Source organism: Panicum hallii, chromosome 5 (assembly GCF_002211085.1).
Source record: "Panicum hallii strain FIL2 chromosome 5, PHallii_v3.1, whole genome shotgun sequence".
In the NCBI taxonomy this organism is placed as follows: domain Eukaryota; kingdom Viridiplantae; phylum Streptophyta; class Magnoliopsida; order Poales; family Poaceae; genus Panicum; species Panicum hallii.
Window position 1 is genome coordinate 53,321,274 of NC_038046.1, and position 13,283 is coordinate 53,334,556.

At 45.0% G+C, this 13,283-nt stretch overlaps 1 protein-coding gene across 2 annotated transcripts; it reads right to left on the reverse strand.

Annotated features, from left to right (window-relative positions):
* Window positions 1-210: 210 nt before the first annotated feature.
* On the reverse strand, window positions 211-8,178 carry LOC112894832 (phosphoenolpyruvate carboxylase 4). Of its 2 annotated transcripts, none has more exons than XM_025962655.1 (20): window positions 8,023-8,178; window positions 7,677-7,840; window positions 6,643-6,757; window positions 6,480-6,557; window positions 6,242-6,310; window positions 6,073-6,151; window positions 5,911-5,987; window positions 5,725-5,820; window positions 5,454-5,595; window positions 5,078-5,206; window positions 4,722-4,783; window positions 4,152-4,376; window positions 3,741-3,866; window positions 3,198-3,299; window positions 2,955-3,101; window positions 2,074-2,172; window positions 1,724-1,812; window positions 1,463-1,589; window positions 1,166-1,372; window positions 211-1,093 (listed from the first exon to the last, which is right to left on the reverse strand). In XM_025962655.1, exons 1-20 carry the CDS (start codon window positions 8,176-8,178, stop codon window positions 269-271), a joined length of 3,114 nt encoding a protein of 1,037 aa, XP_025818440.1. In that variant the 3' UTR covers window positions 211-268. The 2 variants fall into 2 exon arrangements, with proteins under 2 accessions (XP_025818440.1, XP_025818439.1); XM_025962654.1 differs by having other exon boundaries at window positions 5,078-5,218.
* Between the last annotated feature and the right edge of the window lie 5,105 nt (window positions 8,179-13,283).

Here is a 13,283-nt window from a genome sequence, read left to right on the forward strand (position 1 = left end):
TCGCCGTCGGCGGCGGTGGCCCACGAGATTTCTCGCGCGGGCTCGCGATCAACCCAACAGGCCCACCAGTGTCGGCGCGCGCATCAATAATTCACAACTCCCTCGCCACGCGCATGGGAGAAGAATCGACTGCAGATATTCTGATGAATTCAAGACCGTAGATCCGGATGAACAACAAAAATTTAAATTTGATTTCAGTTCATTGTCATTTCTAACAAAATCCGGGAAAGCTTCGGCGCCGCTAAACAACAAGACGAGGCAGGCGGCGTCAGCCGGTGTTGCGCATGCCGGCGGCGATGCCGTTGATGGTGATGAGCAGCGCGTCGCGGAGCCTGCGGTTGTCGTCGTCGCGGCGGAGCCTGCGGAGCACCTCCACCTGCAGCATGTTGATGGGGTTGAGGTACGCGAGGCGGCTCTCGATCAGCCGCCGCAGGCTCCGGTTGTGCGCCGTCAGCTTGCTGTGCCCGCTCACCGCCAGCACGCACCGCTCCGTGCGCGCCAGCTCCCGCCGCAGCTCGCCGCCCACCGCGCGCCGCTCCCGGGCCACCAGCATCTCCTCGTAGTGCGCCGCCATGGGCGCGTCCGCCTTCGCCGTCACCATCTCGATCAGGTCCAGCGTGCTCTGGAAGAAGGGCCACTCCGCGTACATGGCGCGGAGCTCCCCGCCGTGGCCCCGGTCCAGCGCGTCCTGCAGCCCCGCCCCGACGCCCAGCCACGCCGGGAGCACCAGCCGCGTCTGCGTCCACGCGAACACCCAGGGGATGGCGCGCAGGCTCGAGATGCCCCCCGCGGGCTTGCGCTTCGCCGGCCGGCTGCCGATGTTGAGGAACCCCAGCTCCGCCTGCGGCGTCGCCTCCTGGAAGTAGGTGATGAACTCCGGGTCCTCGTACACCGTGCGCCGGTAGTGCGCGCAGCTCACGCGGGAGATCTCCTCCATCAGGTGCCGCCAGTTGGGGTCGCGCGGCGGATGCGGCGGCCGCAGCGTCGCTAGCAGCACCGCCGTCGTGTAGATCTCCAGCTGGCGGACGGCGGTCTGCGGCAGGCCGAACTTGGCCTGCACCATCTCGCCTTGCTCCGTCGACCGGAGTGTGCCCTGATGAAGCAATATTTCCTATTTGTCAGGAACACAAGAACGCATGCGAAAACTTGATGCACGGCCACTCACCATTACTGAGCCCGGCGGCTGCGACTGGATGGCCAGGTACGTCGGACCGCCGCCGCGGCCGATGCTGCCGCCACGGCCGTGGAAGAGCGTCACCTTGATCCCGAACTCGTTGCACGCGGCAACAACGTCTTCCTGAGCCTTGTAGAGCTCCCATGCGGCCGTGAAGCGCCCGGCGTCCTTGCCGGAGTCTGAGTAGCCCACCATGACCTGCAATCATCGACGAGTTCAGAAGTTTCAGACAAAAATCGGACTGAAAAGAGGAATGTTCTACTTGCTAGCATTCCATTTCTTGTGTACCTCCTGGTGGCCGTTGTGATTCTTGATGATGTGCTCCCTGTACCAGTCGATGGATAGCAGCTTCCTGATTGCTGAGCCGGCTTCCCGCAAATCTTTCACGGTCTCGAACAAAGGAACAACCCTTAACCTGCTCACCAAGGAACAATCGCAGAGTAATCAACAAAAGAACACCGAAAATAAGATGACGGCCTTAGCAAGTCAATATCAAATCACTAGACTGTACAGATTCGCATGGAAATCAATCAAGAGCATCATGCTTACGTTCCACCAGGACATGGCCTTCCTAGGTCCCCGCTAACTGTAAGTCTTGCATCCTTCTGCAACAGCTCAACAGCGAGGACATCACTTGCCTGCAAGGGAAAGTGTAAATGAATGGTAAGTTAAACCATGGTTGAACACCGATCATTCTAAGCAGCAAACTGCTGAACACGTATGATTTGTCCTGGTCTACGGCATAAGGGTGTTAATAAGCATGGCATGATCACAATGTACTGCAATTTTACTCCAGTAGTGGGTGCAGGAGATGATCAGTCAAGTATAAAACATTGACTGCACACTTTTCAGACTTTATTTGTCTATTACTGCATTGTAGAGATGGTGTCTCTTCATACATTTGAGGCCATTGAGATCACATATGCTCCAAGTGAGTCGCTTCCTAATTCTGCAGCAACTTTGAAGGTGTCCAGAACTTCTTTCACATCAGCAGCAACCTGTACAAAAGGAAATAGATGCAAATGTAGGTGAATTAGTGCAGACTTTCTCCCTTTTCTTCTTCTTTAACGAACATGCAGTTTAGAAAGACATAAACTTGTGATACCAAAATTCAAAACAATGGATACTTAAACCCATTATTGGTATATCCAGGGATGTTAGTTCTGGTGTTGGAATCTCACCAAACACTTCACAGACCACTGCCTCTCTATTGTCAGTTTAGAAGAGCAGTAACTGTAGCCATTTTGGCACTGGGTCACCGTTAAATCAATTCCAGCAGCAGTAACTTCACTAGGGACCTACCCCAATATGCTTATTTCCAGCGGGAGCTGATAGCTTTGATCAGTTTTATAATCTCTCATCTTCAGAATGATATTCTAACATGATGTTGCAACATTACAATAATGTGGAACTCAATTAAAATGACTTCAAACCATTAGTAAAAAAACATCAAGCAGCAAATAACATGAAGAACTGAAGCAGTTTTATTCTGGAATGCAACATTTAACCTGGATAACATCTAAACAACATTTCGTCTATTTTTTTTTCTCGAACACGCAGGAGAGCTATGTATCTTTGTATTAAGAAGAGAGAAATGGTCCAATTACAAAAAACAAACCCCCACCTTGGACCAGAATGGGGGATGGTGAAAACATCCTTAAAAGGACTCTTACAAAAAATATAAAAAAAACAGGGACCTGACAACTAGCTGGCACCAAACTGGTGCAACTAAACCACCTCGTCTATAGGATTCGAAAAGGTTATGCAAGGACGTACTAACCTCTATGTTTGGAGGAACAAGAGGACGCTTCCCTTTCAGCTCTCTAGTCAAGAAATCCAACTTCTTCTCTTCATCCCACTCACTATAAACACCAAGATCTAAGTAAGATGTGACGGCATCAAGTGCTTCTGTGTGTCGACCAGATTCCTGCAGCAACAAACAACTTTGCCTAAGCTTTTATGAAATTGCCAATAGTAAAATTAGAAGTTTAGCAAGCAAAGCACCAGTTTTCATTATATGTACCTGGCGCACATCGAGCTTCATTAGCACCATACCAAAGGTTGCAACCCTTCGTATCAAATCTGCTAACCGGCCATCAGCAAGCACGCTAGATCCACATGATTCCTGCTTCACAGAGTAATGGCAGGTTTGAGCACTACTAATACAAGAGCAATTCTTATATTAAGAGTAAGGATTCTTTAGCTACCGTTGCTGTTTCTCACAATTCAAGTCTTATTTTATCAATTTAACTGCAGATACGTTTTCTATTTTTACTGAAATAAAAATTTCTCTTTCTTATTTCCATCCTCTCCATACATTTAATAAAAGCTGTCACGTACACAGTTTTTGTAAGAAAAATGGAACGCATCTAGTATTAGGGCCATCCACATGTTTGTTGGTGGTTATTCAAGAAAAAAAAATAGCACAGACAAACTAGACTTTGAGTGACGTCGTTAAGAATATTTGCGTCAAATTTTCCAACACGGATACTTGTGATTGTAATTTTAAGTAGCGTCACATGACTAACCCGGCATTCTGCAACCACAGTTATTCAAGAAGACTAACCAGTGATTGATAGCACAAGAGCAAGGGCTCCAAAACTTGATCTGATGTTTCACAATATTCTTCAGTGTCATAGTCACACGGTAAATCCTCAAGAAGAAGTTCGAGTCTTCTGCGTGTCTTCACCAGCTGACCACGGACATTATGATCAGAACAGTCAACGAAAAAAACATGTAAAATATACCAATTTGGTCCTATATGTATACCTAGCACCATTGGTTTGCTTTAGTCTTGAATTGCCCATTTGTATCAAATTTGACTATAGATCACTCTAGTTGCCAAATATTTGGATTTATAGTTGTCTATGGTACAGAAAATTTTCAAGACAAACATAAGATCTGTCTGATAAAGTGATAATAACAAGTTCTTATATTCACACTATATTTCTAATAAATGGAAAAATATGATTCTGACCTTTTCTTTCACATTACCAAGGACAACCCTGTAAGGAGTAATTCCTGGTTTGTCTGATATGCTTGGCTCAAGTAGTTTCCGGAAGCTACTTGATCGACCAATATGAGATTCTTTGAACAACTTCCTCAGTTGACCGCCACTTGCAGTTCTACCTATTTGTGATTGACGGCCAGTAGGAGATGACAATGGACTGTCTTCAAATTTTTCTGGCACATTAAGAGCTCCCTGGAAAACATGAGCCATGAAGTAAACTTTTATTGTATGAAAACAAATTTAGAGTTGCATTAAATATATCTGGATGGCAAGTGCTTGCTTCCTTGCTAGAAGAAAAAAACTTTATAAAGCAGTTGCCAGAAAAAATATTTTTTTATCTGGTGAGGTTTTCATATCTAATATGCAAATACTAAATTAGGTGAGGCTAGGCTTTATTCAAGCAACCTGTGCTAATGTGTATGCCTATTTCACCAGATGCATCAGCATAAAGTTTGATGGATAGCTAACTATTGCTCAATGAACTTCACATAAAGGTAAAGAACATTTTCAGAAGTCACAAAATTAACGTGTTCTTACTGGACGACTTCGGTTCCTTGGAAGATTTATGATCCTGAATTGGGATTCTCCATCACTGCATTCTGCATCAAAGGACAATTGCTCAAGGTTAGAAGTTGATGCGGAGATACAGAAATGCATTAGAGATGGAGGAAACCCAGGTGCTATTAGAGATGGAGGAAACCCAGGTGCTATTAGAGATGATGCATGATGTTAAATCCTAGCCTGTTACACAGGAGGTTTGTTAAATAAAGACACTGATTGAACCAGTGCATATGATGAATGGTGATATAATGAAATGCTATAAATAATTTGTCAATATTGTCCACTTTATGCACATAAACATAAAGTTATCTGCTCCAAACAGAGAAATCTACCTGTACATGAAGGAAGATCAGCACCAGAAGGAAGTTGTGCAGGTAGCGGCAAGTTATGATGTAGTTTTGCGTTGTTTTGAGGTACTGTTTGGTTCCAGGTGCTGGCCTTTAGGTCCTCGGATGCTGACTCTGTAGGGTTCACTCGAAAATATCAAAACAAATTATCCAATGAACTTTCTGTGAGACAACACATCATGTATGGAATGTTCTGCAAAAGCTCAAGCTCATTTCTATCGCACATATATGTGTTTCCGTCTTAAACTAGTAATAAACTAACAATCCAATAGTTGTCTTGGCTGATGACAAGTAGCCAACTTCTAGAGGAACTGTACCTAATCTAGATTTGATAATCAGGTAAAGAACCCATGAAACTGACCTTTGAGCAAAATTTCATTAGCCAAGTTTGCAACCTTGTCACTGCATCTCTTGACGGACAGCTCAAAGCTGAGATTCTCCAATTCCCTGATGTATAAGTCAATTGCCATCCACCGGGACAACAACGAAACATCCCTAGTCACCTGTACCATGGAAATGACAAATTGTTTCAGTATTTCTGATTGTATCAAAACTCAGAGAAGTGACGACTCCATCAAACCATTGCAATAGTACAAGTTTAGTGAAAATGCACCAAGTAAATGATATCTTACTTTTGCTGTAACATTAGGATTCCCGTCCCGGTCACCACCCATCCAAGAACCAAACTTGATTGGTGTGGAGGTTAGCGGAAGTGTCCTTCCAGTGTGCTATGTGCAAAATATGAAGAGGAAAGGTTTAGATTTCTTTTGGCGAACCAAATGGATGTTAAATCCAATAATGGCAATAATTGCATTTACCTTCTTTAGAGCACTGCTAACACGGCGAAGATAGTGTGGTACCGCTTTCCAAAGGGATTGCTCCACGATATGAAGACCTGCAATGTCAGTAAAAAATAATTATAAAATATACATAAACAGCATGAGTGACAAATCAGAGATCAGAACGCCTAATTTTCGTACCAGCCCTTGCTTCATCAACTGGTGTAGGTTTATGGCGCCTCAACTCATCTGTCTGCCATATTGCTGTGATTTCCCTTACCTACATATCAAAGTTCTGGGTTTTAGAATAGATAAGAAAAGAGGAGAGTAAAAGAACTACTGTGCAAATTCTCTTAGTTCTGATGTATACCAGATCCTCAATTAGCATTTCTTTATCCTCATGGCTAAGATCAGGGCGTGCATTGAACTCCAAAAGATGCTACAACACAGCTCCATCAGTAAGTGACAGCCAATGTAGTAAGATTTTCTTTTTAAAAAAGATAAACGAGTATAATTAGTGTTTAATATTTTATGAAACAGAACTCTGCAATCAACTAATGAAGGGAAATGGACAAAGAGTTGTAACAAACTATAGATGTTAAACTCACAGCTACTCTAAGGTGCTTGTATTGCAAAGTTCGCCGATTTATTTGGGTGGGATGAGCTGTCAGAACAATTTCAACCTCCTGCAAAAAGAAAATGATCAAGGGTCAACTAAAAGGCTTGATGATGCCTGTCATTCTTAAGAACTACTACAATGTAGAAAAGTACCTGCTTGCAAACAGTGTCATATAGTTGTTCCGGAGGGACACCACTTTGAATCAGCTTGTCGAATATATCATCACATGATTTTGAGAGTTTTTCTACGTTTCGTGCTTTACGAACCCTGCATAAAAGAATTGTAATATGTGTGATCCATGCCCAATAATAACCAGTTCATCAAAAACTGTAAAGTTTAGTTGATTTGCCAAACTGTAAAAATGTACGTTTGTCAGAAAAGTGCATTAGTACCAAATGGGTAAGATATTATTGTTAGTCTGTATCATTCATGACAATTGCGACATCAATCCACATAACATATCACCTAGGTAACTTTTTCTTAAGCATCTGGAGAGACTCCTGACCATTGCTAAATCTGTCAAACATATTTCGCAGCAGAATATTCCCAATGACAATCACAATCAACCTAGGATAGTAGGATGTCAAAGCCTAAGGCTCGTTCAGTTAGATGTGTCTGAGGAGGGTCACATGGAAGCAATTAACAATGGTCCAGCATTACAATGTTGTATGCATCATATATTCATATTGTACAGAAATTATTGGATTCTAGGCTGCGGAATAGAACAAAGGCTTCTGATACCTAAGGCTGCTACAATGCATGTCCCACCCCTATATCATATACACAATCTGAACAAAATAGTATGTTGGAGTCAGAGAGAACAACAAAATCCTGCATACTTATTTGAGTTCTACTTAAAATTTAGTCCCAAATTGTTTTGACTCAAAATTTGAGCATCAAACTGGGGGAGATGAGCCTTTCGAGTTGAGTGACTCATACTGTAAATTAAGTCTGAAATTGGGTTCATTCAAAATGTCTGCACCAAAAATATTACTTTATAACGGCTAGTTGTCAACTAATACACATGCACATTTTTAAAAATATTATGTTAAAATGTAAACAAAATTTAATCTTGAACGAGAACGTAATTGACACAGGAACCTGTACCAAAGCGGATCACAAATTCATAACCGCATCGCGCAAATAAATATGCACTAGAACAGCGTCAAAATGCTAGCGAGCCTACCTGTGGTGGGTCTCCGCGATGCCCATGAGGTTGAGGTAGTGCGAGAAGGCCCGGGCGACGCAGAGCGCGTCCTCGAGGGGCATGGCGGCCAGGTCGGCCTCCAGCTGGCGCTCGACGACGGCCGCCGTGTCCTCCATCCCCGCCGCGCGCATGGAGACGGCGCTCTGGTCGATTGGACGATCGATCGCGCGCCGACCAAACGATTGTCAGATTATCAGTTAACGTACATCGAGTGCAGCCAGTGCAGTGCGGGTGCGAGGGGTGATGAGATCGATCGATAAATGCGATGGCGAACGGCCAAACGCAGTGCATGATCTACGGCGATGCGACGGCGGATCGGAGGTACCTGCGCGAGGATGCGGTTGCGCTCGAGGATGTGGATGAAGCGGGGGCCGAGCTCGCGGAGGAGGACGTCGTGGAGGAGGGTGGCGAGGAGGCGGCAGTCATCCTCGAACGCCTGGAACGATATCCCCTCCGCGATGTCGTCCGTCGTGTCCAGCATCCTCCCGCTCCTTCTTCTTCCTCCTCGAGATCGATCGACGGGTAAATGGATTGATCGAGAAGAGAGAGAGGGGGGACGTGAGATGGAATGGAGACTGTATGTGTGAGAGAGTGGTATGCGAGAGCGAGAGAGGGGATCTCAAAGAGGGGAGGCGATGCACAGGTGGAGGAAAAACCGGAGGGCGCGGACAACCGAAATAGAAGGTGACAGTGCATGACGCAGTGAGGCATCCATTGATACTGGACAAATTATTTCATGACCTATTCATCGTTTTTCATTGTGGGGTTTTCCAGGTTGGCCAAGAGAGATAATGGATCAATGTATCTTGTATGAGTTTATCTCACCGGTACAAAAACGGTCATCCGTTTTGGTATTTATCCTGGCTGCAATTAGATACGGGACTAAAAAATAATCATCCGTCTTTGGTATTTATTCCGGCTAGAATTAGACCCGGGACTAATATAGATATTAGTTCCAGATCCAATATCGAATAGATCAGAGAGAATTTGATCCTAGTTGGTAGGTTCACACGGTCTTCTTTTAGTTCCGGTTGGAGCCATCCACCCCGGTGGATGGCTCCATCGTAACTAAAAGGGAGCATTAACTAAAAGAGAGCATTGGTCCCAGTTGCAGCCCGCCATCGGGATTAAAAACTCGAACAATTTTTTTCGCTCATTGTCGGTGTTTCGTATCGCCGACCAGTGAATTTATGTTTGTGCATCTATCCGGATGGTGTACAATGAAAACACAGAGGTTTATACTGGTTTCGAGTAGAATGTCCCTACATCTAGTTCGACCTGCTCGTATTTTTATACTGGTCTACAGTAGGGGTTACAAATGGACGAAAGAGTGACGGGCTCCTAAGTCTCTGGTGGCGAAGTGTTGTGTGGGGGAGTGAATATTTTTCCAAAATCCCTCCCCCTCCCTTTTATATGCCAAGGGGCAGGGATCGGATACACGAGAGAGAGGAAGGTCGTCGAGATCCTATCAGATCCGGTCCTACGGGACTGTGCGCATAGCGTATATTTTTTAGGATAAGGGATGGGATATATAGCGTACATTTCCTAGAATAAGGGATGAGATATAGCCCACGCCCTACATCTATTGTAACTATTCGTAACGTAGTAAGACTACTTGTAGTAAAATTAGTCGGAGATGATAGGAAACTACCCGAAAAGTGAGAATGATCATGTTACTTCTGGTTACTCATCATAATTTTGATCGAAAGTCACGTTGTTTGTTTGATTTTCTAAATGTTGAATAAATGTGCATGAATGGGATCAGCAAAATAGCATTAATTAACTATTTGATTGGCTCAATATGCTTCTCAATAAAAAATTTTATTGGCATGGGTGTTGCTTTATTTAGATAGCCTCACTAATTAGAAGCTAAACCTGCACTCTTTGTGGAAAAAATTTAAAACTAGAAACATTTATTTTAGGACATAACATTAACTTGTAGAGTGTAAATGCTAACATTTGGAAGAACGAAGTTAATAAGAAACTCCTCCAAATGATATTGTCCTACAATACAAAAGCTACGAGGTTCTAGGTGATAAAACCATATAAACATGATTTAATAAGACCTAGCAAATGGCACTTGCTGAATTGGGTCTAGCTCGAGAAGTTGGCTAGGAAAAATATCTTATAAAAATATCTACAAGGGAAAAGGGAAAAATAATAAAGAAAAAATAATATAAATAGAAAACATAAAGAAAAGAGAAAAAAAAGGAAAGGAGTATAAAAGTAATAAAAGTAAATGAAGGAAAAGGAAAACGAAAGGGAAAATAGAAAATTGGTCAAATGGGCTATAACTGTGAATGTACGTTCCACTGAATCCATGTGTTGAACTCACTGCGGTCGGCACAATCTTCATCCCCACCCCTGCGGACATGCGAAACAGTAACCAGAACAGTTATTGGACCGAATTAAAGCCACCTAGCCTGCATTTAGCCTTCGGATGATATGCTATGATTTTATCACGCGAGTGACCTATAACCACGGTGGTGAAAGTGGACTTTAGCCAAACAAGTACTTGTAGGTCTAACGTTTGAACTCGTCTTTCGCTTAAAAAAAGGAGTTGGGTGCACGTTGAATTTAGTCGGGTCGCATTTGTGCATTCACACTGGCCACATAGAGTTTGGCCCAACCTGAATTTGGTTCATGAAAGACCACCGCTGCTACGTTAAGAGTTGTTTGGTTTCGGAAGGCTAAAGTTTAGCTCCGTTATGTAGAAAAGAATTTTGTTATTTAAAAGTATTAAATAAAGTTTAATTATAAAACTAATTGCAGAATCTCTAGACTAATTCGCGAGATGAATCTAATGAGGTACGTTAATTCATGATTAGCGGATGGTTACTGTAGGAAATCATCGATTAATTAGACTTATTAAATTTGTATCACGAATTAGCACGATAATTTTTTTTAATATATGATAGCGCTAAAACTTTAGGACTCCACAACCTCAGCTCCGTTAGCAGCATACGGGATGGTCACACGACATCACTCCTTTCTCTTTTTCTTGCTTGCCCGAGGAAGCAGACGATGAACAACGGAGCATGGAACAAGGACACTGCGGCTGTGCCTGACTGGCAGCAGCACAGCAGTACGTGTCCTTCAGCTCGGGCGTTCGGGCAAATCTCGCAGCAGCAGGAGGCAATCGTGTCGCTGTGTCCCAGTAGCACGCGAGCACCATGGCTCCATCCGTCCATCGATCGATGAGATGCATATGTGGAAGGGAAATTTTTTTATGGCGTATTTTAAAAGTTTGGTTCTGTGCTGCACACGTCACCAAAAGAGAATTTAATTTCCACCGCATCACAAAAATGCAGTTTGGTCTGCAACATACCACGCGCAATAAGCAAATCATTTTCAGCAAAGAGGAAATATAAAAAGACTATTTTACTTTTAGGCCCACCTATCATCTTTGTCATATTTCTCCTTCTGCTCTCTTTCATCTCCTTTTCTCCCCGTCCGGCTCTGCCTCTGCTCTGCATGCTGGATGACCATGGAAAACTCACCCGACGCTCTCGCACAGTCGCACTCCCTCTCTGCCTCTCTCCAGATCACTCCCACTCGCGAACCGTGGTAGCTCGTAGCCCCTCCGGATCGGAACGCCGGGAGCCTGAAGGCCGAGCGTGCAGTTGCGCATTGTGCGGGGCTGCGGGATCGGAGCTGCGGCGGTGGCGCCATAGAGGCTGGAGTTGCGGTCGCGCGCTTTGCCGTTGCTGTGCTGTGTGCCGTGCGGCCGGGTGCCCAGATGGTCGGCGTTGGCTCATGCGGCGGTGCGGAAGTGCACAAGCAGGCAAGCAGCAGCCAAGAAGGGCCACGACGCCGAGAACCCAACCAGTGAAAAGGATGGCCAGCTATACTAGCTGTGACCAACAGCACCGTATGTTAAAAAAAAAAGCTCTCGTACGGCATGCTCCATTCACTTGTCATCTTATTTTAAAATTGATTGAAATGAGAGGGAGAAGGAGATAAGTGGGTTGGAGGGCAAAACGGTATTTTACTCCTCCTTTCAACCGAAAATGGTTAGTTATTTGGTGCGGTGCGTTGCAGACCAAATTAATCTTTCACGATACGTTAAAGACTAAATTAACTTCTGCGATATACACGTGGCACGAAACCATATTTCCACGGTGTGCGACAGGCAAACTTCCCGATGTCGAAACTCGGGACTTGGGCCCCGTTTAGATCGCAACTTTTTATAACATTTGGAACTTTTTGCTACTGTAGTATTTTCGTTTGTATTTGACAAATTTTATCTAATCATGGTCTAACTAGGCTTAAAAGATTCGTCTCGTGATGTACAATTAAACTGTGCAATTAGTTATTTTTTTTACATACATTTACTGCTTTATGCATGTGTCCTAAAATTGATGTGATGGAGAGAGTGTAAAAATTTGGAACTTTGAAGTGATCTAAAACGGGGCCTCGGAAGTTGCATTCAAGATGGCCACGAACAAACAGTAAAAGTGAACGTCTAATCGACAGGCATGGAGGCGCCGCATGATCCGGAGAGCAGCTCCGGCGGCAGCGGCGGGAAGCATCATTTCATTTCGGTCGGCTCAGGCGCAGAGCAGAGCAGGGCGGTCAGGCCGGCAGGCGCCTGCGGTCCGCAGATGGATGGATGGGATGGGCGTCCGTCGCCTCGACAAGGCAAGGCAGGCGCCAGATGAGACAAAGCTTGAGACGCCTCACACCTCCCTCTGGTTTCCTTTCACGATCGATGGGGAGCAGCGGAGCCTACAGGACAAGTGCAGAGGAAAGCAGGCGAACAAGCAACGCGCTGGGCGCTGGGAGATGAGATGAAGCGAGGCGACAGCAAAGAGACAGTTTGCCCCGACGGGGAACACCGCGGCAAGCACGGAAGCACCTGCGCCTCGCCATGCCATCTCCATCTCTCGCTAGACCAAACACTGATGACTGATGTGCTTGGGAGCAAGCACAGTATCGACGACAGCAGCTTTTTTTTCTTCTGAAAAGTCGACGACAGCAGTGAGGTACGCAATTTCCTCCGTTACACTCGACACGGTCACACGGCTGTACTGTACTGTACTGTACTGTACTGTACACAGCCGTATCGCACTTCTGGTCGCGCTCCGGTGCAGTACAGAAAGACGCCTGCTGCTTGACTCAACTCATGCCAAGAAAGAAAGTCCGGCTCCGGCGTACAGCATGCACTGACACGCTTCCAGCACGAGGCACCCCTCCGTAGTTCCATTTCTCCAGTCGGCCACACTCTCCTTTTCTTTTCTTTTACCGTTACTTTTACCGCTGCCTGTAGGCTGTGACTGCGAGGTGTATTCATTGCTACTGCTAGGTACTTCTGCCCTACTGCAAAGTGTGAGCTGTGCTGTGCAGTGTCCCTAGTAGCACGCAGCGGCACCACAGCGCAGCAGCCACACTGCTATACCTGCGCCTGCAAATACTACTACGTATGTAGCGGTACAATTCCTACGTACATGCGGCTGCCGGTAGGAATAGAGTACGGGGTGTTTGAATGAGGGGCTAGAAAGAATAGAAAGAATGTTTGGGTATGAAATAGAAGAATTAAATATGAGCTAACTATAAAATTAATTATATAAGCTGGTGCTAATTCAC